Below are 27,689 nucleotides of genomic sequence, written 5' to 3'. Positions count from 1 at the left end.
CTCTCGAAATTAGTATTTCGTCGTTCCGGGTTATTGGGCGGTCGCGAGTTAACGAAGAATTCTAATTTTGAGAAAGCCCGAGGTTTGCCCGCTTTCATGGTTCTTCGGCTTCTTGCAGCGAGGGAGAAAGAGAGAAAGAGAGAGAGTCAGATAGAGGTAGAGATAGATAGATAGAGAAAGAGAGAGAGAGAGAGAGACACGGATGAGCCAGGTGGGGCTCGAGGCAGGATTTAATATATTTCTCGTCTTATCTTGCCTTATCTTCCCTTAAAGGCGATTCACAGCGGCGAGGGAGCAAAGGATGTTGGCCCACATTTGCTGTCTCGTAGATGTTATCGTTAATGCGGGACAAGATAGGCTCGGGGTGAGGCTTCTGATTTGTTGGCCACGCGATAAGAATTTGTATCTACTTCTTGTCTTTATTTCATTCCTCTTTTAACGATGCTCCACCATCGCCTATGGCTATGCCTAGCGGCTCTTAACCCCGGGGAATTACACGATTTCTTTTGCCCTTCGACGTCCATCTCGTCTCTCGCTGTTTTCTTCCTCTGCTTTTATGGTTGGTGGTATGACGAGAGAAAACACGAGATAATTGTTACTCACGGTTAAGTTCCAAAGTAATCGAGGCCTCCTTTGGCTCGATCAGGTCCGTGTTCCTTGCCTGACACGTAAAATTCGCCCCGAGCTCCGACCGAGTGATAGGCTGCAGAGTCAGCCTACGGAGGAGAAGATTGGAAATGAAGATTAACTGGAACGCTTGTGGCGATACGAGGAAGGAAACAGGGCGTCGGCGTACCTGTTTTCTATGACGTCGCCAGCGTTCTTCTCGTACTCCTCGTCTTTGACCTGGCCATTGACGAGCCACCGGACCATGGGTTCTGGCTTGCCTGGAAAAGCAAACGAACGTATCGTCAAGAACGACGCGATGCGCCTCGTGGAAGATTTAGAGCTCGTAATTTTTATTCGTCGCTGTGCCGCGACAGCGGAAACGGAAGCGGCGATGGAAACGGAAACTGCGTTCTCGCGTTCGCTTCGGCGAAACGTTAACTCGACTCGATAAACCGATCGATCGAACGGAACGAGCGCTCGCGAAGATTTACGAAACATCGAGCGACAACATCAGGCCGAGCCAAGAAAGTGAAGCAAATCGCGGCCCCGTATGGTCGTAACGACTCGTGCAAAGTGATTTCGATCCCGGTGAAAAGACTTGGAACGGTTGCTCGCGAAACCAAAGGAGAAACGGAGTACGAAACGCGGTTTGGCAAGAGAAGGGAAGGGTAGGGCAGAGCTGGTTGGATGGCGAGAGGAACGCGAGTGGACAGGGGAATCGTATACAGAGGGCCGGGACGAGTTCGGTCGGAGCTACTAAAGGCTAGATGAGTTGCCGGGAACTTTTAAATTAGCCGATACCCCAGAGTTTTGGATGCGGTACTTCAGACAAAAACTGGCAGACTTCGAGTTGCTTCGGAGCCGGTCGCTTCAATATCCGCGCTATCCGTGTTATACTCTCTCGTTTCTCCGACAGATCGATAAATATCAATTATAGAAGGACAGATGAACGGAAGAGCGGATCAAAGCGGCTCAAGTATTAAAAAGCAAGACTACAACAGGCCCCGATTTCATCGGAAGAGAGAGTAAGAGATGGTGGTGAAAAGGAGGGTGAGACGATACCGAATCGATCGCGTGCACCCAAAGAATCGGGCTGAAATTTCACGTATAAGTATCGGTTCGAATGATAAATAAGGGTTTGCTGGGCGTTCGTTCGATCTTTTTAGCCGGTCGCCCTTCGCGATCTACGTGCTTCACGAAAGTAGCGTTTATCGGAAATAAATGGTCGGAGGAGAGCAGCGAGGGTATATCGCATCGAGTTCTCGATCCGACGGAATGTTCCGTGGATAGACTCCGTATTATATCACGGATTTACATATCTCTCGCGAATAATACGCGGTTCCGTGGCTAGATGCATATTTTTGTTGAAAAAGCTGCCGGTTAAGGTGATAAAATAGCTGCGGTGATATACGAGCATTATAAGAGGCAGGTATGCGCCGGTAATGGGTCAGAAATCATAAAGAGAGAGAAAGAAAGAGAGAGAGAGGGAGAAGAAGCTTGGTGCGTCTATCGGTCGGCGGAAATTCTCGTTGTGAAAACAGGCATCGCAAGTATACCGATAGCCGATTCGAGCCAGCTTACGTTCGCCGTTTCATTGTTATTCACGATACCGTACCATACTGGAATCGCAATTTAATCAGACCCGACGCAACATCGCCGCGACACTTAAAATTGCAAGTCTGATCTCCGATGGAAGCTAGCTTAGATTAACTCCGCGTCATTGTTATTCACGGCGCTTGTCGATCTAGATTGCGTTTTAACCGTCTCGTTCTTTTTGATTTCTGTGCCGTTCCTTCGTACGTTTCGATGGGGGGAAAAAGGGACGGCGAGGGAAGAATAGAGAAAAGGAAACTGTAGCTTGGAATTTAGTCTTTGCCTTGGAAAATTTCATCTCTGCTCGCAACTCGCTAGGTTCTCTTTGCGCCAATCGAAGATCGGCTTCAAAAGATTTTTCATGCAGACGGAATACGGAATACGGTCACGACGATAGAGCTTGGCCAGTTAATTCGTAAGCTCGGCCGCGAGGTCGTTTGCACGAGTGCTTAGGGGCGAGAGCTAGGTCGTAGCGTGGTTGCGTGGCTGCGGAAAGGGAGAAGGACTAGATGGTCTGGCTTTACCTCCGGTCTGGGTTAGGTCTGGCAATGGCTTCGGTACGCCCCTGGCGTTGACTTTAACTGCCGGACTATATCCGAACTCCCACCAAAACCGAGGCTCCCTTAAAACGACGACAACAGCCGCGCTATCTGCGCGGCAGGGGGTACTAAAGTGCGGATTTTAATCCGCGGATACCGGACGATATCTTGCAGGATTAAGACCGGTCCGCAGCTACTCGCCCACATCTAACAAGTTTACCGTTGGTTCGAACTCTACTTAAGGCAAATACCAGCCGTTGGGATTCGAGGTCCTTGCCGGAGTTCCTTCTTCGACCGGTCCCTTTATTCAACCTTGCACCCCGTCCCCAGCCCCGTCCACCAGCGCCCACCCTTCGGCTTCTCTTCATTTCATCGCCGTGCGGCGCCGCGTCGCCTTAATTCAGGGCCTCTTGATTTAGGATTATCGAGGAAACGTCGATAAGCTCGACTTACTGTCTGGCGTCCCTTTAGCGACTATATGACAGAGAATATATCGTAGTTTCATCACGCAATCGTCCAGTCGGTCGATCAAGTGAATTTCATAATCTACGTTGAGCCAACGAAGAATAAAACGTCTCGCGTTACTGTCATTTACCGCGTAAAAGTTCGGCACAGCGTGGTATCGGTGCTTGTAACGTAGCGAGATTAGAGAACAAGCGTCAGAGAACAAGAGAAGAAAACTAAAGTTGGAGAATTCAAGTTGCTGGAATTCCCTGAGATGATGGAAAAAGCAATCAAAGACCGACTCTGCTCTGATATCGCAGCGAAATCTCGTAATATTTTTAATGGACAAAGCTCGGCAAATATATGGCGACGCGACCCGATGCCGATACGAGAAAATTTAACTCGTTTTGGAAGTGGTAGCGACGTAACGGCGCGGCACATCCCGTGCTCCGCTCTCGAATAATTTTTAATATCTTTTATGGCGCTGCGAGTTCCGGTTTCACGGGCAGGATTGAAAAATAAATATTCCCCGCACTCGGCCAATACGACACGGATAGATTACGATCCCGCGACATTATTCGCACACCCCTGGGAAATAGGCAAAGTGCATCGCGCTCGATGACTCGAAAGTCAGAGTTCCCTCCGTTCCCCGAAGATAATTATTATTCGAGTAAACTGGCTTATTGCGTTGCCCCGTGTGTCGTTGGTCTAGAAACGTGAAATATCCCACACGCGCGCTTCTACGTTCGCGTTGAAAGCGGATTTCGATTTCGCCGTTCCAATTTCCAAAATTAACCAACTCTTGCGTGCAGTAGTTGGAGAGCGAATCGAAAGAAGAAGCCTTTCGTTTGAAGAGGAGCCGCTCCCGTTCGCCTTGACCTTCCTTTAATCGGTTCTTCGTGTTCGCAGATCGTCTCAAAGGGATTCGTTTGGAGACGCGCCACGGTGAAAAGGGAATCAAAGGAGAAAGGATGAGGAGAAGAGCAGGTGGACGGGCACTGACGTAGCGTTCGATTCGAGAACTCCGATAAACGAGAATGCTGCTCTGAAACTTGTAATACGTCCACTCTCTCTCTTTTTCTGTAATCATCGAGGGAAAATATTTAAAGGAAGAAACCTTGCCGATAAAGTGGAAAAATGATTTTCCGAGAAACGAGTTTACCTCGTAAAGTGGATCTTTCTACGTTAGGATACACTTAGTATATAGCGGAAGACGAAGAGGGAGTGGAAAGTTGGTGTCGAGTATTGGAAAGAGAGATATGTAGGTAGAAATAAGGGAAGGAAAACCTCACCTTTACGTGCGTATACACCCTCGAAGTAGGACCCTCGATTCTTTCCGGGCACGAAGTCAAGTAATTGGCAATAAATCCAGCAAGCGGGCTGAGTCGTAAAATTTTCTCACCGCTATTCCCATAAATTATAGATAACACGGAATACCGTGGAGGAAGTTAGGCTTAGTTGTAAATCGCGTATAATAGAGCGGTTGAGAGAATGCTATGGATGCGCTAGGACGAGACGAGCCATCGTAACAATCGCTAACAATCTCACTGTACGTTACGTCTTTTGAAATAACCATGAGCTTAATCTTCTTTCATATCGAGGATCGTCGATCATCGGATAACGACGGAAGGTCGGTCGATGTGTCTAATTTTTTCATTTCTCTGCGAGATTAATGTAAGTTTCATTTACGGGAAATTCTCGCCTCGACTCGGCTCAATTACAGTTGATCGCTGGTTGCGCAGCGGAAAAATATTTATTGTTCACTACGAGAAAGATAAAGCTCGCGTACGTATTAACGCGTGTCTCGTGTAATTAACGCGCAGCGTCCACGACCACGTCAGCTTTCTCGTTTCGAACGACCGCGTTTCGCTTCGAGACCGACCAATGAAAATCGACGTCGAATCGAGCACGCGTTTAACGCTGTATACGTGTTTTTATCGCGTTGTTGCGTCGCGAGACCGAGTTCTTTTCGTTGTGAAACCGGAAGAAGAATCGCGAGGAGACGCGTGGTTTTCGCTCCCGAATTTCCAACTGGTTCGTTTCTCTCGGTTTTACTCGCTCCTCTACGAAGATTAAATACTGTCCAGGCGGTATCACGCGAAAGGCAAATGCGGTTTCGCCGTTCCTCTGAGATCACGCTATCCTATAAAGAAGAACAACCAGCGCAGAACGCGAATAAAGCTACCGATTATTCAACTGCGCGATAACGTTTTTTTTTTCTGGCCAACTGGTAAAGTTTCTCCGATTCTCATTGCGAAATCGGCCGCAAAAAGGCTGCCGCGACAAAAATCGATATCGAATTCCGAAATGTTCAAACAGAGTGCCTATACAGATATCGTGAATAAGCTGGCAATAAAACGTGAGCTCGGCAAATTTTTTACGACGCTCAAAAGATCCAGGCTATGCGACGTTTCGTTTGAATAATCGGATCTATCGTGGTATCGTATCGTCCCCGTGATGGTCTTTTCCGCGTAAATAACCTACATTGCCGATTCTCCGCGATCCTGCAACGTAGCGGGGGTCAAAGGGAGCGAGGCAAAGTCGGGCCGCGCGCATTAACATTTAATCGGTAAAGTATACCAGGGCGTAATTTCGCATTGACGGCTAGCGTTCCCGACCCCCGGCTTTTCGATTGAATTGCAAATCTTTGCGGGCATGCCGCGAGGACAGAAATGGTGGCAGAAACTTATCGCGCGCTTCGGCGACCCTGGGGTTGGTTAAGAAGCGAGACAGCGCGAGTTCGAGGCTCGAGAATCGCGGGGAAAGGACGAGCGAGAGGCGGAGAGAAACGAGACGCGGCGAAAGTTTCTCCCTGAAATCGAACAAACATCGGGATCGCCAAAATTTCAATGGTTGCCTTTTTGTGTGCAAACGGAGACGATATCGGTAACCGATACACTGTCCTGGCTTCAAGTATAAATTTCAGACGCTCTAACGATCCAGTAGAAAAACGAAAAAAAAAAGAGAACAGGAAGAGATGAATATTTCATTGAAAATAGAATCACCGAGGGGCAGACGATCTTCTTTTCCCTGTTTAAGGATGATTTACAATTAAATGAAAATTCTAGGCTTGTTGTCCGGGATCGGGATCGTTTGCAGGGGTTTTGCTAGCGTATTGTTAAGGATAAGCCGATCTTCTCGATATTCAATTTATACGCCGCAATGCGTATGATCGATGCGCAGCGTCGATGCAATTCCCATCGAATCTGCATACGGCAGTATTGCTGGCTTCGAATTTCGATGTATTCATCGAACGTCGGGATCGACGATGAGTATTGAATCGTCATCGTATACCTCTGTATTTGTACCATAGTTATCCAGTTTACGATATATATATCTGATGCGAAACGGTTTTCGTATCTTTGCCGCGATTCAACGGTACCGTGATTATTTATTTGCAGGGAACAATGGGCGAGAAGTTGCGGAAGGTGGGCGAGAATCATGCAAAAATCCTCGATCGACGGAACGTAACCGCATTTAATCGGGGTGAATGACAGGAAAGCGTCTCCTCGTCTGAGAGGAGATTGGACACGGCGGAGAGGAGGGGAAAGTGGCTGCAGGGCCAGAGGGAAGGAAATAATCTTTTAAGGCAGCCGAAGAAGTTGCCGCAGTTATAAACAGAAATTTAGATCCAGTTGCCAAAGTAAACACCGGAACCTTGGTAGTTTGGTGCTTCCTCTCCCGTTCCACTTCGGAACGCTTGATCCACCGCACCCTCTGCTCCTCGCCTCTATTTTACCACATCCTTCTCTCTTGCCGCGTCGCGTTCTTCCGAACATAGAACTTTTCACTTAGCTCCCTTCGTCGATAAAAAGTTGCCTGATCTAATAACTGGCGACACCGGTGACTCCGTCAACTCTTCCTTTTCCCCTACTCACCACTACCATCTCCGTAGTACAGCGCTACGTTCTCTCCATTCTTCATTTCCTTTCAAGGTTTTTCGATCGAACTTCCGCCGACGATCTCACGGCGGATTAAATACCAGTTCGAAGGAACGCACCGGTGAACGCGATCTTTACACATCTAAAATTCGAAATCCTGCGAAATGGTTGTGCTAAAAAGGTTTGCCTAATGCGAGATACGAGCTCGAGTATTTAATGAATTTCATGTATCTTAGGTTTCGCTGGATCAAGAAGGATACTTTGGGAAAAGCGGAACTGTTGGTTGGCGGATAGATGTGTCTACGGATAGAAACTTCTCGACCGCTGACCAAGTCCAAAGTTGTTGCCGTGCCTTCAACAACGTTTCAACAGTTTACAGCGGCAGATTAAACACACCCGTTACTTTTGCGTATCGCGCGAATAGTTTGCTGGACTTACCGCCTGTTACACGACACGTCAGAGAAGGTGTATCGCCCTCCTCGTAAGGACCAGCCGTTCCGTTTACTATCCTGCCCCACTGATCCAAAATGGTAGGTTGTTCCGGTGGCACTAAAACAGACAAGGATTCTCGATCAGGCCAAGTCAATTTACTAGCACTTGGAAAATAAGCATAAAACTTTTGTCATTCATCGCCACGTTGTCGTAATATCGTTCGAATAACCTATTTCGGACACTGGAAAGTTAGGAGTGGCTCGGCAGCAAGTTTCATAGGAGGTTCTTCGAACGGAATTCGTTCCAACTGTAGTTCCAGTGTGCCGTATCGACTCGTGTGTAGGTATGATCGTTTGCGGATTAAGCGCAACGATATTTTTGGCTGGAATATTCGTTCTCGGAGCAGAGTCGGATAAACCAACCTGGATATTTCTCTCGCTTTTTCGTTATTTTGGAAGTTAGCTGCATACGTCCAACGTATTCGATGCTTTATCAGCGAGGTTACGGCGAGCCACACCTACGTTTATTCCTCTTCCTGGCTTTCTGTCTGCCTTTCCGCTATCACCCTATTTAGCCGATGCATCGTTCGTTCGCAGAAGCTTATAGCTTTGCCTATATCGAACAACGTCGCTGCAAACGCTTTGACGGATATAATCGTTAACGATTGGAAATGAATTTCGATCAATTGCAAAACACGAAGATCCGTACAATTAATGGAACGTGTTCGTTTTCGTGTGATTTTGATATAACACGGGAATCACTGGCCGATATTGTATATCGCGTATATCGATGCTACCGCGACGATAAAAATGTAGGGGCTAAAGCAACGCCGATTCCTCTAGAATTTCGTTCCGTTTCGTTCGATGTCAACGAGTAAATAAAAAAAAAGAAAGTACTTGATAACTTGCAAAACGTACATCGTAGGTTTGCCAGAATGCAGCGATACTGTTTTCACGATCGATGCCAAGATCACAGGCCACTCAAAAAATTGCTTTAAGCGGATATAGGAATGGTTATTCGATTCTGTGATGTCGCGACAGAAAAACTAACGCGGAACGATCGAGTCTTGTCGTAAACTGCGACAAATCCGAAATAACGTTACGGTTCTTGCCTAGCGAGCGTTCGATATATATTCGCCTAAGCTTCTTCCACTCGTTTCACACCGTCGCTCCCTGTACCGTAAATTTTGATCGAAAAATTGCAAATTAAAATGAAATTTACCGATATCGCGTTCTTAACGCGATACGTCTCATCAAGTTTTCTAGGTATATTTTTCTAATGCCAAGCCTCTTGAAATCAGACAGCTCGAAACTTTTTCCCTCGTAACTCAATTGCTGTCGGATCCAGCCCATTTTAGGCGATCCTTTTTCCAAACCGTTAAAATCCGAGCTTGCAACTTTCCATTTTAATCTTCGGACGGTCTCGATCAAAAATTTCGAAATCGTCGCGATTTAGATTTAACCGTGGAGAGAGATCGTAGTAATATGCGCGAGCTTCCTCGAAATGGAGAATTGCAGGGAAATCGATGAACGGATTGTAAAGCAGCTTAATCAAGCGCTGGGAGATTCGGTAAATTCAATTCCCTGGCAACTCCATCGAAAACTCGTTTCTATGACCGCAATGAAATTTTATCTCTGCTTTGGCCTGCACTGCCTAGGCACTGGTACGTACGTGTAAAGTATTCACGAGAATTTATGGTCGCTTTTCAATCCATAATTGCCGATATCGATGAAAACAGGGCGCCGTTCATTCTGGCCATGCGTGTCAGCCTGCCAATCGATTGATTGATCACGATTTCGTCCTTCGAACGGATATCGAATTCCAGGTAATCCTCGTTCGATGTCTGGATCGAGATTCTATCGAAAATAAAAATTTCAGATATTTCGAATAGACCGGTCACGCGATATAGCAACATTTTTATATATGCATAGACAGGGTGTCGAATTTTCATACAAAGATGAATACATCGAAAGAAGAACATTACCGGGATGAATATTACGTAACAAAATTTACCAGAGAAATTAAGGTTGATCTCCGATCCAATTAACCGATTCGATCGTATGCCTCATCCGATTAGCGATATGAGAGATATTAAACGTTGCTCAAGAATTCCAGCAATAGACTCGGTTCTCTTTCGAAATTGAAAAGGTACTAGACTTTATCGCGACGCTGTCTGCATCTTTCCATTAAGCGAGCGGATAAATTTGCAGATTCAGTTGTCTGAATGTAATGGCGATTTGTAACAGAGATGAAAGAAGAATTCCCGATTCTCGTCGAAACGAATCGAAACTACATAAATAGGTTGGGAGAGCGCGCGAGATCCATAGACTGTAGACGATGATTTAAAGTTTAAACGAAGCGAAGCACGGTTGGTGCGCCTCGCACTCGATAACGGTTGACTTTCAATGCCAATACAGAGAATATCCAGACGTTCGCGGTGCTGGAAGAGATCGTAGCGGGTCGAGTAGCGAGGAGAGCAAAGTGGTGCCGGGAGATGGAGGTTGTAATGGCAATTACCAGTGGTAATCAATGGACCTCGCTCAGACCACGCCGATAATTTCAGGGCTGGCTGGAAAATAGGCACCCCTATGTAGCATAGCTGCGCATATATCTGAGGCTGCCTCGCTTTACGCGTATCCACCGTTACCAGCGATGGTCATCCAATTCTCTCTGTTGCAAGCTGTCGAGCAATTTAGTCGCGCGCAGCTTCCTACCACCTCGAGTGTCGAGTTCAATTTTAAACATCGCCAATGTACATTCTATATTTCCATATGAGAAATTCACTCGCTATGACGCACATGAAAAGTAATAACTGTAGAAGCTTTTAGATAGACGCCAAGTTCAAGATGATTAAATAGAATTAATCGATTAAAACGCATAACGTACGCGTGCCTGTAAAATCTCTATGGATGTTTTAATTTCGACCGATTCGTATCGGAGATACGAAGCTGAAATAACTTGGGGTAGTCGGTACGGTTGGTAGACGTACGAGCAAAAAATGGTTAGTTCGTGTACGAAGGTGGAGAAACGAAGGGACGTTGGAGGTGGTGCACACGCTGGCCGCAATTTTAATCGAGTTAATTACAAACCACTGTGTACACGCAGCCAGAGCCTGTGCACGCGTTTATCCGAGATCGTTCTCAGAAACTATCGTCCATCTATCCTAACCGAGGGAAATGTTGGCGAAACAATCGGGCGACACCTTTTCCTTTTTCCGGTTAGCGGGACGCGATTGTTACTTGTAGTTGGGAAATTGCGCCGAAGGCTGAATCTCGTAACGAGAGAAGCCAGTGTAACGGGAGAAAATTAGCAACGACGAATGAAACATTTATTTCAGAAGGGTATTGAGTTTCCGAATTCACAAGCGAGGAAATGCAACGCTACGTAACCGCGCACAAAACGCTCAGCTTTTTATTTCGCCATGGCGGTCGTTCGATTTCGAACAATGCGATTCGCAGGATCGCGCGATGGGCTTCAAACTGGAAAGTAAAGCACGTTCTCTCTTTAATTTGCCAAACTTTAATACATCCGCGAATTTTCATCCGAAACGTTGTACTCGTATTATCCGAATCGGAGAGACGCGACGGATTAAAACATGGCGAAAAACTGTCGTTCAAGTCGACTGAACGACGCAACGCGACGACAGCAAGTTGTAATTTCTGTATACGCGCGAAACGTTTCACGGTGTGATAATTAAAAATATTCTGAACGCATTCGCAGGGATTTATTTGGAAATTCGCGTTTGGAAAATTGAATACGATCGAAATAGGAGGGAGCGGCTGTGAGAATATCATGGCGATACGTTGGAACGCGAGTTGGATTTGTTTTGATACTAGTTACGCGATCATGGATATGAGGGATTACCCGTTAAATAGATTCGTCCGATCCAACTCCGTTATAATAATTCAAAACGTTCGTTACCACGATACTCGCGTATACACGATGTCCAGTGATCTACGGGAATTATAGCTGCTCGATTTAACATCATAATTCTTACATTGTTATGGAAATTTCCTTTAACTCGACTAATTACCGAAACATCGAACCTCTCGTTTCCGCGGTCGATACGCGGCGAATGAATCAGCGAAATAGCGATCGCGCTTGGACGCGTCGACATTGTTCATTGAGATCGACGAACGAGGATGGATCGTTGCGTTGCCAGAATTTCCCGTCGCGTCGCATCGCGTCGCTTCGTATGGAGACGAAAAACCTGCGAATTACACGGCATCGTCTGAGCGCCTAACCGAGGGAAAAGCAATTGCCGCTTACAGAGGAAACGAGGCGTAGGCGCGTGTACGCCAACACGCAGTGCGATATAACGTTAAACTCGAACCGTTATAATATATTAGTTGGATCGATGCCTCGCATTACCATACGTTTCACAGTGGATTCGCGTGATGGAAGTCTTCGCGTCAATTGCCAGACCCTATTGAGAGAAATACCGTGGTGCATCGATGGTAGGAGCCACTATTAAGTCAGACAACTGGGAAGCGTGTTAAATTTCAAGGGAATGGTTCCCCAATAGTAATAGCCGAGTGGTGTCAGACGAGCAGAAACATTATCGTAAGTGGCGAGAGAGAGAGAGAGAGAGAGAGAGAGAGAGAGAGAGAGAGTCTCGTGGTCGGACAGCACAGCTTTAAGATCCGCCGGAGTAGAAATTGGAGTAGATTCTCTCTCTGGCTCATCTACACGCAGACCTTTCTCGTAGACCTCCGCTCCATTGATCTCCGGCTTTGATCAACCCCGTAAACGGCCCGGTTACCGCTGGATAGGCTTTTTAAATATTTAAGGACCTATCCAGATTAAATGGACGCCTCGTATTCGTTACGCTCCAATTAATTCTCGGCTGCGACACTTTTTAAATTCTGGCGCCGATCTGTCAAAGTGACTTTTCGGTTTAAAATAATCTAACGAAAGCCGGTTCGGTCGCGCAGCTAAGAAATCGACGGAAATCGTTGGTCCGATGCGAACGACCCACTGACCTAGCCGAGAATGGAGCAGATTGCTCGCAGTTATCGGGATCCCCGACTCGTTTCCCGCAGGCTAGATCGCACCTTCAGATGGCATTCGCAAACGAAATTGCATGTCACGAAAAAATTCGCTTATTATTCCGCTCTCGGATTCTCCGACAACGATATCGCCACATTTTTGCCCCAGATTAATCTTGCTTACTCGCTTCCTTTCGTTTCTGTGTGGCGACTTTCCTACCATTCGATCCGAACGAGATCCATTAGACGGTCGAGATCGATAGCCGACTATCAAATACGTATTATCGCTCTTGTATCAATTAAAATGTTTTCTTTTTCATTATTCATCGACGCGGCGAGAACAGTTTACGATTTATGGAATAGACTTCCGCGCATAATAATTACCATTGGCCGCCCGCTCGAACAATTCTTTATTTGCATTTTTATTGTTCTCCAGTATCTGAAAACTCGACCAACAAACAAATGCGCGGTTAAATAAACACTTTAATAAATTCTCCGACGCCCTCGCGTCTCCTCCTCCACTAGCGCAAAATATTTTTCCATCTACCGACCGATGCGATAAAGTCTCCAGCCAGGGTTTCGATCAACGTCGTCGGAAGCTTATCTCTCGGTCCTCTAACCTTCGGTCCTCTTTCTCTTCTTATTTTTTGCGCTACCGTTAATCCGCCGCCAGAACAGCTAGCTGCCTGGTGCATTCGATTGAAGAGAATAGCCTAGATCGAACCGTGCATACAAAAGGTAAATTGTTATTGACAAGAATATCATTGTCCATGCCGTGACGTTCCGTATTGGTTAAGGCGACAGCGATTTCTACGCTACAACGAGATAAATCGATTCTCGAACAATTACCACCCTTGTAGTATAGACCGTCTAGCGGTTAGGTACGTCGACAGAAGCCACGCCATTCTGCCACGACTTCTACGCTCTGCCTTCTTCCTTCTCTCTACTGCCTCTCTCGTTTCCCTTTTTCGAGTCGAGTATCTCCTCCGCCGTTCGCCGTCTTTCTTCCCAGCTTTTCATCCTTTTTTTCTGTCTGCGGCAATCTTGGATTATCCTCTCGCGCGACGATCTCCAAAGGAACGAGCACGAACACTCCCGGGAAAAGGGGTCCCAGAGACGCGCGGAAATTCTGCCTCCACCGGAGGGAAAATCATTCGCTCTGGTGTATACATACCTTCGCGAATGGATAGATGAAAATACACGAATATCCCTACTCGGTCTGGTCCTACGATTAACGTATTCCTTTTCACGGGAAATCCGCCGCGTTATGGCAGCAACCGGAACAATTAGATTGTAAAATCGTCGCGAGAAATTGTTCGCGGGAATGAATGCGTTTTACGTTAAGTATACTTTAATCTCCAAGGTAGCGTCGTATTGCTCGGAAATATACGTATGAACGCGCGACCATACTTGAAAAAAAAAAAAAAAGAAAAAAGCTATAAAACGTAGGAAAGTAGGATGATTCAGGCCGATAACAATTTTTGCGTTTACCTCTTGATAGCATCGGGAGAACTCGTCGCGCGTCACGTTAGACTTTCGTAGTTGGCGTAGATGCAAAGCACGTTAGCGAGAAAAGCGGAAAGTTACAAGTAGCGAAACTTTCGCAGAGTCGGTTGGTCAACTTGCGAGTCTTCGTTAACGACATTCTTTCCTCCTCGATTAATAATTACCTTCACGTGGATGTTTGAAAGCACGACGTGCTGAAATTTCGCCCTGGCTGACGTTCGGCAAACGTCCATGCCGAAAACTTCTCGTCGACGTTGAAATTTTCGAAAAATTCCCTCGACTAACGAAACTCGGTATTTTCGGGATTTTTGTCGGATTTTCCGCGATTTATAACAGTCGAACGAGCGAACGAGCCGAACGCCTAGAAAAATTAGCTTCTAATGGATTACATCCCTTGGGAAGCAACGTTCGAGTTAAAATCCATCATCTCGCGGGTACTATTAAACCGTCTGAAGATTTTCGTCTTTGAAGGATGTGCTATGTATATGCTGGTGTATACATAGTCTGTCACGGCACGACAAGACATAGTACGATACCTCGTTCTTGGATTTCAATAAAAATGTCAAATTTTATTTTCAAATTCGTCGACGGGAACGTCGTCCCATCGTTCATGTTCCTTGTCAGCCTCGAGCTCGTCGTTCTCCGCGAACTAGATCCTCTTTCGTCCCGCTCTCTCTCTCTCTCTCTTCCTTTTCACTGCCTTTCTCGGCGTTAACAGCTCGCAGCTAGCGTCGTTCGAGTCGATAGCGAGAACGTAGTTCTCCATGAGAATTCCAGCTCGAATCCGTCACCACGATGCGACATCGAGTCGTGGTCTACCTCCGACTGTATCATCGGACGACCGATAAAAATAATAAGGAAGATCGCATCGAAAAGGACGTCTGCCGTTTCCTTTCCAATTTGTTTCGTCTGCTCGATATGTCGTCGTTCGGTCGTTAATCAAACGGTCCAAGGCGTTCCGGTCGAACCGGACCAGCGAAGCGGTGTAACGATGTCCGTTCGGAATATCCGGATGACAAAGCGGATGCGAAGCCCGAAAGAAACAGCGTGTACGGAGTTTTCAATGGCAAGAGGTGGACTAGACTGGTTGGTCACGAGGTCGTGAATTAATTTGCACCATCGTCCATTTCATCCTCCCTTGCCGTCGTCGAAAAGTTAAATTCACGAATCGCGCGAACTACACGAGTTTTCACTACCCTCCGAAAATTCAAACGAACCGTTGGTGTACGGCCGTGCCATTCGTTCGTCGAGAGATCGTGGTGCGGTTTTAAAATACTTGACCACGCTCCAATGGAACTCGTCGGAATGACCAACATGCAAGATGTCGCGCTGGACAAGCGCGAAAGGTCGTAGATAAAATAGTTTACTTTTGCATTCCGTTGGAAAATGTCGTATAGTTGAGTTACTCGAGGAATAGAAAGTGCCATTGACGAAGGTATTTCGGCTATCGCCGAAATGGCAACGACGACGCAAGATATTCATCCGCGTTATTCTCCGTTTCGTCTCGCAAGCTCCTAGGCGAAGCGGAGGAAGGTACTACGGTCGTGGCTGTCTCTGAAAGGAGTAAAAAGAGACCCAGGAAGACTGGGAGCAAACCGGTAAAAAAAGAAGGAAAGCTGGCTAGCGAGCTGCTTCAGCTTCTAGCTGCTGCCCCGTTCTCATCTTCTCCGCTGTTCCGGACGATTTGAATAAGCCTCGTAAGCCTGAAGCTCCGGGCGAGTTGAAAAGCCGCGCGATGTTTGCCGAATGCCACTTCGTATGCCGGCAACGCAGAACCAGGGACGTTTTTAAGCGCGTGTGAGCATTTTTCATGCGTACCTCGCGTACCGATGTCACGCGACACGTCGTCACAGCATACTTTACCCGTGTTTCTACGGAGAAAAGATCGGAACAAGGAAGCACTGCTTGACCAAACAAGTCGGTACACACCGTCGTCATTTTCTCCTTTTCTTTCTTCTTCTTCTTTTTTTTTTTTTTTAGTTGCATGTCAAAACCGAGCGACTACCGAGATTAATTTCTTCGGTGTTTCTTTCGAGAGTTTACGAAAATTCCGTTTTACGCCGTCGGCAAGACCGACGCGAATACAACGAACTTGGAACGCTTCAGCAGGGAGTTTCATTCAATTTGTATATTTCGAGTAAGTTCTTAACGCAATCCACAGTTTTTACTTTACCGTTTGTTTCGCAATTAAATCGAAATTTATGAATCTTAATTTCGTCTGCGATTCGAATCGGACGAACAATTTTGCAATTGGCTCAGACGATAAATAAATGCGAATCCGATGAGATCCTTTCGCAACATCAACGGTGGTCTTTGTCTCTTCCACTATCTCATCCCGTAGCCTTCTTTCCGCTCCATCGTCTACCTTTTTACCTCGATTCGACCTGCTTTCCTGACGATGACCGTTCCATTACTCGGTAGTACGCCAAAAGCTGCTTGTTAAATTTTTACGGCCAGCAGTTTCCTCGAGGACGACTCGCGAACAGCCGTGTTATTCTTTAACATTGTCTAGACGCAAATGAAATATTTATGGCGACGTGTAAATTAAATCGATAACACTAGTTGATGGAGACGTTTAATTTGAGAAGCGTATCGGTCGGGACCGTGTTCCGAAAACGAAAGAAGTTGGTTGTTCGACACGACGCGACGCTACGGGAACAAAAAGGTCTTACGAAGAGCGGGCGACTAGAAAAGAAAGGAGATCTTGGGGGTGGTAGGTCGTAAGACGAGGAAGAAGAGGTCAACGAACAAAAGGCTTTCTTGTTTGACAGGGTATAAAAGGCAAGATGGCTAGGAATTCTCGATGACTAGGAAGAAGACTCGCGTTGCCTTTCATCTTTCCGCGGCTGCAGCTTACGTCTTTTGGATGCGGACGCGGTCTTAGTAGAGCGCTCGGAACAACGTTGATTAGCCGGAATTCTGTGAAGGAAGAGACGACGTCGACGACGAGGACGATTTCACGGCACAGAGAGGAGAGGTGGATTTTGTCGGGAATTCTGCCATGTCTCGTGCACGCTTCCGCCAATTCGTATATTCTTTTGGACGAGCGATCGTTCCCGTACCGGCAGCCGATAAGTCAAAACGGCGGACGTTTTAATTATAGAGAGGCCGGATATTGCAAGGCACACGGAAACGAAGCTAACGCTACCGATCCTCGTTAATTTCGACTTATTCTTTTCCTCCCATCTGAACCGCTTTCTTTTACCTTCTTTTCCGATCGAACGAAATGGGATCCGGTACGTTGTGCGTTTTTATTGAGACCAGAGATTGAATTATGATCACCGCGTGGTATCGCTGGCCGATTAATCTTCGATTAACGCGCCAAATTCGATCATTAAGGGACGCACTAACAGGTCCGAAAGAATCGTAAAATATGATCGGTCTTTTTCTATCCACGAGAACGTTTCGACGCGGTGTGCGGCTTTGCCGCAGCGTCCCAGAAAAACTAACTTCGATGGTAAAAGTAAATAATTAATATCTCGAAGATAGCCGATTCGCGGAAAATTTGATGACACGGTTCGTTGTACGATTCCCGGCGAAAAGCTCTATTCTTGGCAGGGTTATTTTTCTCGTAGCAGAGAGACCTCGATCGACCGTTCGTTCTTTAATTACAGTGGCGTGCATTCGTGTAAAAGTTCGACTAACTTGAAAGGGCAGTGGCCCGCAGATTTCGATCCAAGTGTTTAATCGTTGGTCGGCAAATAGCTGTCCTTCGATTCCTTGATACGGTGCCTCGACGTTTCGCGGTACTTTATCGGCCTGGAATATCCGCAACCGTGAGAAAAGGAGTTCGCGTTACCTCCAACTCGACGCTCACCTCTATAAATCACCACGAATCGCTTAACACGCCATCTTTGCCACGGCGTTTGACCCCTTCCGAACATAGATGGGATAAAAGCGAGGAAGAAAGGGGCGGTGTGGGAGGCAAGAGAGTTACAGGCCGAAAAACAAGGAAGAATTTTTGCTGACGGGGCGATGGTCGCGATCTTTCGCGATCTATAGAGGTTTTTCAATTTCGAAAAAGTCCCTCGTTCCCCTCCAGTTTTCGCTGGCGGTGGATGGTGACGCAACAGACATTTCTCGAGAGAAACGTTATCCGACACCATACGTCGTCCGGATAATGCAAAGGGAAGCAAGGGTCGGTAAGAATAATGCGGGTGTTTCCAGAAGTCGTCGACGAGCTAGCGAGCGAGCGAGCGAAATGGATTTTCGCGAGTTTCCATGGGATATGGGTTATGGGTCTGCGAAAGGAATGAGAGAGCGGGGATACGGTCGGGAAACGGTTCGGGGATACGAAACGACGGGCGAAAAAGTGGCCGCGATTCGTATAAAGTGATTTTAAGTGAGAGCCAGCTCGCCATTTCTCCCGGCAAAAGTTCACCCCGTTGAGATATGGCTGCAAATATTAAAATCTGCTGGCCGGTCGTCAGATTTCTAGCTTTGCCTGCCTCACCCCGTGAATCAGTGGTTGCCATTCCTCTACCAGCCAGACTACATAACGATTTCTCGTCTCGTTTCCGTTTCCTTTTCATCGATTTCTCCTTCGAAAGACGCGACCCATCAGGTCGCGCGCGCTTTATTTCGGCGAGTACGTCTTCAACCGGAAATCGAAGATTACTTGCTAGCAGAAATAATTCTTCGGTTGACCGAGCGATCGATATACCACAGAGGTAACTTACGCTGTGTCCTCGCCGCGATAAACGTTTCGACGTCTTCTCGTTCGTTTCTTATTTTTCCACGATCGATAGAGATATCGGCGATTCTTGGTTCTGCAGGAAGCGGAAGAGCGTATTGAAAGTCACTGCGAGGAAAGTTGGTGGGCACGTGCGACGATATCGATAGGAGTTGGGGAATAGATGTGGCGAAGAGTGCCAGAGGAAGAATGGCCAAGCAGTTTTCACAGTAAGAAACTTGTTAGATCAGACGTATTAGCAGATTCGAAGATATATCGCGTCCTACTGAAGTGCTGCAATCGCGAACTCCTGCGAACCGCTTTCCAATCGTAATATTCCGAGAAACCCGAGTCAGGAATAAACTGTGATATTTCGGCAAATTACGAATCCGTATTTATTACGACCGAAACAGGATTTTCTCCGGCGTTGTCGCTGTCGCTGTCACCGTTGTTGCGCGAACAACTTTGAACCTCTTCGTAATTAACGAATACTTTGGCTTGCAAATTGCTACACCGACGGCGGTAAAATATTTGCGTAGCATTGTTAACGTCGCGACTAAAAAGTTAAAATAGCTTGGAATTCGCGCAGCAAGAAGGACTTTCTCCTTTTGGGCCAGTACGCTGAAACGCCGACAGGATTGAATCGGAACGTATTTGGTCTTGGATAAGGACGTATTCGAAGTTTGTTGAAAGCACACTTTGAACTTTATATCCGAAGGATTCGTACTTGGAGACATTTACGGGGCAGCTGTAGACTCCTCGCTAAGAATCTTGTTAGACTCGGAACTTTGTAAACGCCTGCATCCGTGCGGATTGTGCTCGACTGTGTCAGCTCTGGTACCTGAGGTTCGTTTGGACCTTCGAAACTCGACCGTTACCGCGAGAATACGATCAGAATGGGACAGTCCGTTTCCAAGCACCTCCTATTGCATCCTATTGCAGTTGATAATTTGAGGATATAAAAGCCATATAGAACCGGACGAGCAACGCGGCGATGAACAAAAAGGCTGATGATTATTGGCGAGCATGGAACAGACGACAGGTTTCGATGAAGAGCGGATCAGAGGACGGAAGAATTTCGAACGGTAACGTGGCGTTCGAGCGGAGACAGAGTTGGATGCGTTCTCGTAGAAGACGGTATCCTCGGTGAAATATTCGTCGACAGCAGTACGGCGAAGAAAATTTTGTGTACTTATTGAGTTATGTACCCGCTCCACGTTCGTCGGATGTATCGGGCCAATTTAGGCGTCTGCAGTCAGATCGCCGCGTAGGAGCGACTGAAACGGGGCCAGAACGGGGCGGAACATGGAAGAGCCGATTTCTACGTCAATATTTGCGAAACATTACGCTACGACGACGTAGCATATATTCGTCAACCGACACACGTACGAATCTCGATGTGCCGACGCATCCGCGAGCCTCGCCTGCCTTCCGGAACAACTTTCTCTCCAGTCGATGCAACAACGAATCGCGCATTCCGCATTATCGAATCACGAGCTGTGGCTAGAATCCGTCCGATAAAATCTGCATTCCGTCTGGTATTCGTGCGCGATGCGTTCCGACGTATCGATCGTTCGTGATAATCCTACGATGACCACCGCTACGAACCAGTTTCTCGATCGACGTTCAACCTCCGTCAATGACGGTTCCGGTTGATCGATCGAAATTTTCTAATCCTGTACCGAGAAATCAATATTCGAACGAGCGATCGATAATGTTCTTTAATCTCGAGATTGGATCATTTTTTCCGTCGATCGAAGAGCCTATGTACCTGGTTGCGCGATCGATTCTCGACGATCAATGACGGCCATTAATCTTCGGGACATTCATTTAACTGCAGAAGGGTTTCTTCCCCCTCGTTCAATTTCCCACTAATTACATTCGTATTCGAGAGCGGAACTGGTCGTGGCACCGGTTACAGCGGGGAAGCAGTTGCAAGTACGGCCAAACAGGTGGCAATACTCACACTTGGGAGTCACACGGGTCTTCTCGTGGGAAACTAACGTGATTACCGGTCGTTTTTGGCTACCCACGTATGCTTCAAGCAACCGATGCACCGAATGTCGATTCCATTTTGTCGCTGGCCTCCTTCTTTCGATTACGCGACACATCCCTTGCCGACCTAACTGCTCGATAACATCGACTCTGTGGACTATACGGCGAACCACCAGCTATACCGTTTTCACGCGGAACTCTCGCAAATACACCGACTAATTGCACGCTGCTTTTTCTCCTGTTTGCAATTATCTGTTTCTGCAGAATCGGCGCAGCTTAACGAAGCTTTAAGGAAACGAAAGAGTTAGGATCAAGATACAAATTAGGATCAAGATGCGATTAGCCGCAATCTCGTCTATTTAATTCGGCCGGATAACGAGATTTCACGCTCCGAATAGAATTCTTTTTAACTACAACGCGCAAAAGCTTCTCGAAATGGAGCAATCGCTGTTTCTTCGCGAACCTGAAAGCTTTGAAAAGCTCTGCGAGGGATGCCCGTCTTCTATTCTGCCATCCACGAGCTCGGCTCGAAATCTGCGAGAGAAAGTTCTTGAGGAACTAGCGTCGCATTGGCGGCGGCGGCCTCCGCCGCGCCAGTACCTTCTACTTGGAATAATTCGCGTAGTTAGCGACCGGCAGTTTATCACACCGCGGGTGACAACACTCGCTCGTTCTAACGCTCTGTTAGCCCGCAAGCCTGTTGTCGGCACACACATAGTTCAGCAAGCCGGAACCAAGATCGCGCGGAGTGCGAAGTAAGCGTCGGCTTGGAAGGAGTCCTCCGAATGCTCCGGAAATCGAGCATGGGCTGCATTCCTGTAAAACTACTTCTCCTAAATATCGGCGTTCCTCGCTGATTCCATCCCTTTATCCCCTGGATGCTGCTTCTTTTCACTTAACCAGTCACGACGTACTATAATAGAGTTAAGAGTACATCCTCCGAGATTCGCGTTCTTTTTCAACAAAGCAATTAAGAAACGACATACTTTATCGAGGTAGCTGCTTTGAAGAAGTTCCCCAGCAACTGGAAATAAATAACGACACGTTTTTTTGTTCGAATTTGCCAACCTTTAAATTTATTCGATTAAAGGCGCACTCGTACGGTCAATCTACATTTTTGAATTGCCCGCATAGGAATTGGATAATTACGTGCCACCAGACAATCATATTTTTTCGACGTTGCTCGTCCTTTTTCAACCGGGCAAAATCATAAAACGGTTTGTAATTTTTCGTAGCTTTTGCCGTGCACGCACGGCTCTTCTTCCAGCTTTAATCTTTTTACCCGAGATAGCAGAGAGTATATTTTCTAGGATTTAAGATGTCTTTTCCTTTATTGCACAGTTGTAGCTGCAGTTGTTCTAGCGAACGATCGTCGATCTTCCAGGTTTCTACCTCTCTCTCTCTCTCTCTCTCTCTCTGCCTTTTTCTTTCTTTCTGTTTCTCTCTCTTTCCCACTGCCAGACCACATTACGATCCAGCCAGCACATATTTAAAGTCGTCCAAAAATTTAGAGAGGTCCAAAAATTTTAATCGTATAATCTCGTTGGCTCGTGGAAAATTCTCTCGGATGGCGGTGCAAGTTTTGTACCAAGTATCTCGTCGTAGATTCTCTCGTGTATTCGGAAATTCAAGGTGTTGTTCGGATTTGCTGATAATCTGGTACAACGCGATGGCGAAGCACTTAAACGCCGTAGTCGGACGTTGAATAAATTTGCCGGGAACCCTGTCGCGCCAGCAGCATCTTTCCAATTTCGCCGTGGGAGATGCAGGCTCTGGAGGCAACGGAGAAGTGCGAAGGCCTCGGTGAAAATCGTGGTGCGCGAGAGCGGATTTATGCCGGTCATAAATTCATACGACTTCACGGACCGTTTTTCCGATCTCGGACCCCGTTTTGCCAGCTCCTTTCCAACTCATCGTCCCTTTACCCTCGGCCCTCGGCCAAGCCAACATTCGCACCTTTTTACCCTTGTCGCATTCCGTACGAGCTCGCCCATCTTGTCGCATTTTCATTCCGCCGACTATTTCGCCGGTAGTGCGACTCCTTGCGCGACCGCGATGGAAATTTCGATCGTTCGGCTGTCCACAGTCTTTTGTGATCGTGAAAGGCAAATGCTATCTCGGTCTCTCTTTTTCTCTTCTTCTTTATTCTTCCTTTAACTCTCTTCTTCTCCTTTTTTATTTGTTCCTTTATTTCAGTCTGGCTTCTCCTTTTGCTCGTTGTGTAGCGATGCCGGTTCGCTGGAAGAAAGAACGCGAACACGCGTATAATCGCCGGTTTAATTCGATTTGCCAGTGGCCTCGCCGGTGGAGCATTAGCAATGCCGCGGAACCGAGGGCCGGATTATCGAAAGCGAGTAGAAAAGCGAAGAGTACTGCAGAAAGGAGAAGTACTCGCGATTCAATTTATACGGTTCGCAAGAGGACAACGGACGTGGGGGTTAATTATCCTCGCCACGGAGAGGCTCGATTATGTACAGCTATCCGGTGGCCGATAGCGCGCAACCAACTTTTTTCCCTTGCAGGCCTCCTCCTTCTTTTTCTTTTACCTTCTCTCTCTTTCTCTTTTTCGCCCGCTCTTCTCTTACTATTTTTCCCCATTAGTCGGCGCGTAGCACATAACCCTACACCTGCACCGGCTGGGAAAAGGGTTGCCGACCTCGGTACAAACTCCCATAGTACGTGCAGAGGAGCGTATGCGCACGAGTAAAAGCCCGGAAAAAATTGCTGCTCAACGCTTTTCAAGTGAAATTGCTGCTTGTTGGAATAAAGAAGAGTTATTTAACGAGTCATCGATGCGCGCTTCTTCTCGTCCTGGGTCTTTTCAATTTCGAGATCATTCCGATATCGACTGGCTTCCCTCTCGACCGATGCAACGCTCGCTTCGTCCTTAAATCAACTATTTTACGAAATCGCTTTCGAATTTCGTCCGCTCGGCAAGCTGCCTCTCCGAAACGATTTCGTTTCGTTTCCGATATTTGCCCTTGACATAAGGATCGACTTTTTAGCGGGCGAAGCTGAACGACGAACATTTAGTGCACGGTTTCGTTAGGCCACGACGTTAAGAGGTAATCGCGTCGCAGATCGAATAGATATCGATTGGGGAAAAACGTCGAGACAATTTTCCGCGTGGCGAATGCAAACAGAGACTTTTCGAGAGGAAACGTTAATACAACCGGAAGGAGGCGCGGTGAAATACAGTCGGAAGAAATAAAACGAGACGTAGCAGTAGCAAAGTAGCGAAACGGTCGAGCAAAGAAAGAAAAATAAAAGGTGGAAGGTTAGAGAAGGGGGACGAAAAAAGAATGACGAAGAAAAGGAGACAAGAAGCGCGAAAGAGAGGGAGGTTAATTAAGGGAAAATTTAACGACGGGGTTTGTCCAGCCCAGTCCATTTCTATGCGCAGTTCTTCCCCCTTTCCTTTTCCCTCGACCGACTTTGACTCGAGTTAACGTAGAAAGTTTCGCGTGGATTTTTGAAATTCTAATTCGACCACCTAATCTGCTCGATCCTTCCTATTCTTTCTCTCTCTCTCGTTTTCTCTATATTTCTCAGTCTTCTCCGATGACGAAGACGATGGTTTGACACGAATTCGTGAATACGCGAGACCGGGACTTTCGCAAAAACGACAGACTCGCAGTAGCTAACTGGGGGAAACGAAAGGAGAGCGCGTAAGCGTTAGTGCGCTCACGAGCACGCACACTGCTACTGGAGAAACCAAGGGAGAAAAGCTGTTTCACCCTCTCTTGATTCCCTGCACCCACGCAGGGACAGACACGACGATACGTTCGCGTATACGGATCGTTTCAAAATGTTCGTACTCGCCGCGAGAGGCTGCTTTCACCAGAGAATAGAACGATTTTCCGTGTGGTTAACGCGTTCAAAAAAAAAAACAAAAAAAAAAAAGAAAAAAAAATAGAAAAAGAAAGGAAGCTTCTCTTGTTTTCCGGTTCTCGAAGTTTTTGAAAGCGCGGAGCAAGCCACCCTTTTCACGCTCGTCTCTTTCCCTCGAGTGAAATTCCGCAACGACTGAGAATCGCTCGAGACACCCTGTACGTCGCGAGCGTACGCACGCACACAGCCACCATCCAGCTATAGAAGCAGAACTAATTGCGCTGTATTTAATTAAGCCGCGGATTATTTCCTTAACGAGGGCAGATCTCTATTCTTCCTTCCTACCACTTCAGCAGCAGGCTTCGCTTCCATCTTTTACAATTTTCCATCTCCACCCCTGCGCTCGCGGCTGGAGGAATAGATCTCGGAGATCCACGGTTTCTCTCGTTCGACAACCTGCCGGGTTTTCTTGTTTCTCTCTCTTTATCTTTCTATTCGTCTCTCCCTCTCTCTCTCTCGCTTCTTCTTACGCCAGAACATCCGTCTGCGGCGTCAACACATACCATGGTCGCTATCACCGCCACCGCCACAGACACCTTTCCGCCCAGCAAAAACAAAGACCTTCCGGCACACATGACGCCCGATTCCGCGTTCCCTGTTTTCTTGTCGAGAAATTTGCCATCCGTGTGCGTGCGATCGATTGTTTTTTTTTTCGTCGTTGTTTCTAGATCACTCGACTCCCAAAGATAACAGCTTTTACGTTCCGATTCGATCGGCCGATGGCGTTTACACTTCAACGATCGACGCGCTCTTCGTGTTTCCACGTTTTTTCGTCTCGTTTCCGTCAGCTTATCTCTGCGTAAAGTTATACCGATATTAAGTCGTACACATATCATCAACCTTCATCACCGAAAGGTGGCGGATAAGTTAAGTTTCCGTGTCAACTTTTTATCGTGTCGTTCACCGAGATCGAAGATCAGCTTGACTCGCTCCACTTAAGGAGCTTACTTTCGGGCCTTAGCCATCGTGTGAGTACCGAGTGGTAGGAGGTAAGTCTCGACGTGTGTTTCCAAGCGGCTTAACGCGTCCATTTATCTGCCATACGTGTTTTTCATCCGTAAATAAACAAACGTACGAGAGAATCAATTAAAACCGATCGTCAAACTTTTTGAAAGCTACACGCGCTTTTTTCTCGCTATTCATCGACTCATGGATCGGATGGCATAGAATCTGTTTTTGCGATGGAAACGATATTTGGCGTTGTTCGTGGGAAGCCGTACGCGACAGTTTCATGTCGCTCGTGACCGCCCTAATGGAAAATTGCGCTTAGCGTAAGTACATTCTTCCGTTTCTTTAATACCAGCTTACAACGCAGCGATGCAATTTGCAGACTAAGTTACACCTTGAGTGGCTTTTGCCTCCATCTCGACTCTTTTTGTTCGGTTTCCGCAGCGCGGTTAAAAAAAGCACGAGGAAACGTTGTCAGCGAATTATCATAGTTCTTGCCTTACTATACCGCAAATCGTAATAAACAACTGTCGTACGTTTGGTCGCGCGATTCCTAACTTTTTCCAGAATTTTTACGATTCCTTGTAGGCGACTACGAACGCGGCTGCGATCCCGTAGAATCGAATTTTAGCAGACTCGCGTGTGTTTGTTTCCGTGACGTTTACAGCTGGAAATAAAAGAACGAATAAAACGATACGCGTTGCGCGGCAATCGGAAAACTAATATTCGCGTACCGGGAATCTGTTCCCGGAGATTCATTAAACTCTCGGGCAGTCCGCCGTCTCTTGACTGCCCCGTCCCACCTGCGCCGTGTTTTTATCCCTTCGTTTCCGAAATGGACGAGTCAGAGAAGTGTGAGCTACTCGATTTTCGCACGGCAACGAAAGCGTTGATCCACCGCGCTGAAAAAGAAACAATAGCACGCGCCAGAGGGAAATTCGATACAGGCCAACAAGTAACTCTTCGCTTTCCTCTGTTCGAGGAAAAAGTCCGAGGTCGGAGTATACAAGGATACGCATATCGGCGTCGGGTATCATCGGAAATGGGCGGAGAGTGGAAGCAGGATATGAAAGAAAGGGAAATGACCGATAAAAACGTAGGTCGAGGGACCAGGGGCAGCGGAAGGACGCCTGTTACGAGGGAAAATCCAGTGGATGGACGCAATCTAGGAACTCTTGGGAACCAATCTCCTCTGATGAAAATACCTTGCTCAAAGCGGACGGTTTTCCAGCCGGGCAAATTTCTTCCGTGACTCTTTTTTAGAATATCGCGCGCATCCAACCATCGCGCGTCCCGCTCTTTCGGCCAGCTGCATCTACGAAAATTTTCTACGATCCGTGCATTCAGCATAGGAAAATCATCGAAAGACATCGCGTTACGTTTCTTCCTGGAAGATGCGCGCGTAGCTGAACGCGTGTAAAAACGCAGAAATCCGAACGGATAAAGATCGAGCAATTCCCCGTTAGCCCGAAGGTTTTCTCGGAATCTGCACTGCGACATTTATACCATTCTCGCCCCCTTCTTGCATTTTTCTACTTCTCTTCATCGCTACCTCTTCTTCATTCCTACTCTCTTTTCCATCGCTTGGCTCTCTCTCTCTCTCTCTCTCTCTCTCTCTCTGTCGCTTTTTCTCGTCTTCGTTTGCTTTCTAACTTTCGATCGATGAGTTAGAAACGGAAGAAGGTACGGGATTGCGGCGAAAGATGGATTCCGGTATCGAAGGATCGGTGCCAGGATTTTCCAGGTTATATTCCTGCCGCGAGCTATATGGAATATCCCGAGATTCGAAGGTACTTCACTAGCGACTGCTTTGAAGAGCATCCATGAAAGTTATACTTTCGTATCTTGTGGACTTTATGATCGACCGCGACGCATACTTGCTCGATTCCTTTCGTTCCTGAAAACCTGTCCAGTTCCTGTACAGAATTTATTTCCAGAATTATCGTCTCTCTTCTCCCTCGATCCTGTCCTTTTCATCGATAGCACGTTCCGTTCGCTTTTGGATTTTTCACAGACGAAACCGTCAAACAACCGGACACGAGGAATATCTTCGTCTCGAGAGACTTTCAACGGTTTTCAATTCCGATAGTCTCTGCTCGTGATCACGTTACCAGGATTAAAAGAAAAAGCGTAAACAGCAGAGATTGCCAATGAGAGATCCACGTGGCTGACGATAGAGCCACGGAATACG

General features: G+C 47.0%; 1 protein-coding gene across 4 annotated transcripts in view; it reads right to left on the bottom strand.

The window, feature by feature from the left end:
* The window catches only part of LOC117205103 (nephrin-like), a 252,859-nt gene that overhangs the window by 45,703 nt on the left and 179,467 nt on the right, over window positions 1-27,689 (bottom strand). For all 4 annotated transcript variants that reach the window (XM_033443190.1, XM_033443191.1, XM_033443189.1 and 1 more), the window contains 3 exons: window positions 7,505-7,615; window positions 797-887; window positions 604-716 (listed from right to left, as the gene is read on the bottom strand). In XM_033443190.1, coding sequence (XP_033299081.1) covers window positions 604-716; window positions 797-887; window positions 7,505-7,615 — 315 coding nt within the window. The remainder of the gene's footprint in view (window positions 1-603; window positions 717-796; window positions 888-7,504; window positions 7,616-27,689) is intronic.

This window comes from Bombus bifarius, unplaced genomic scaffold, assembly GCF_011952205.1.
Source record: "Bombus bifarius isolate JDL3187 unplaced genomic scaffold, Bbif_JDL3187 scf7180000007986, whole genome shotgun sequence".
Taxonomy (NCBI): domain Eukaryota; kingdom Metazoa; phylum Arthropoda; class Insecta; order Hymenoptera; family Apidae; genus Bombus; species Bombus bifarius.
Note: the sequence above shows the minus strand (reverse complement) of the source record. Positions and strands in the feature narration are given on the sequence as shown.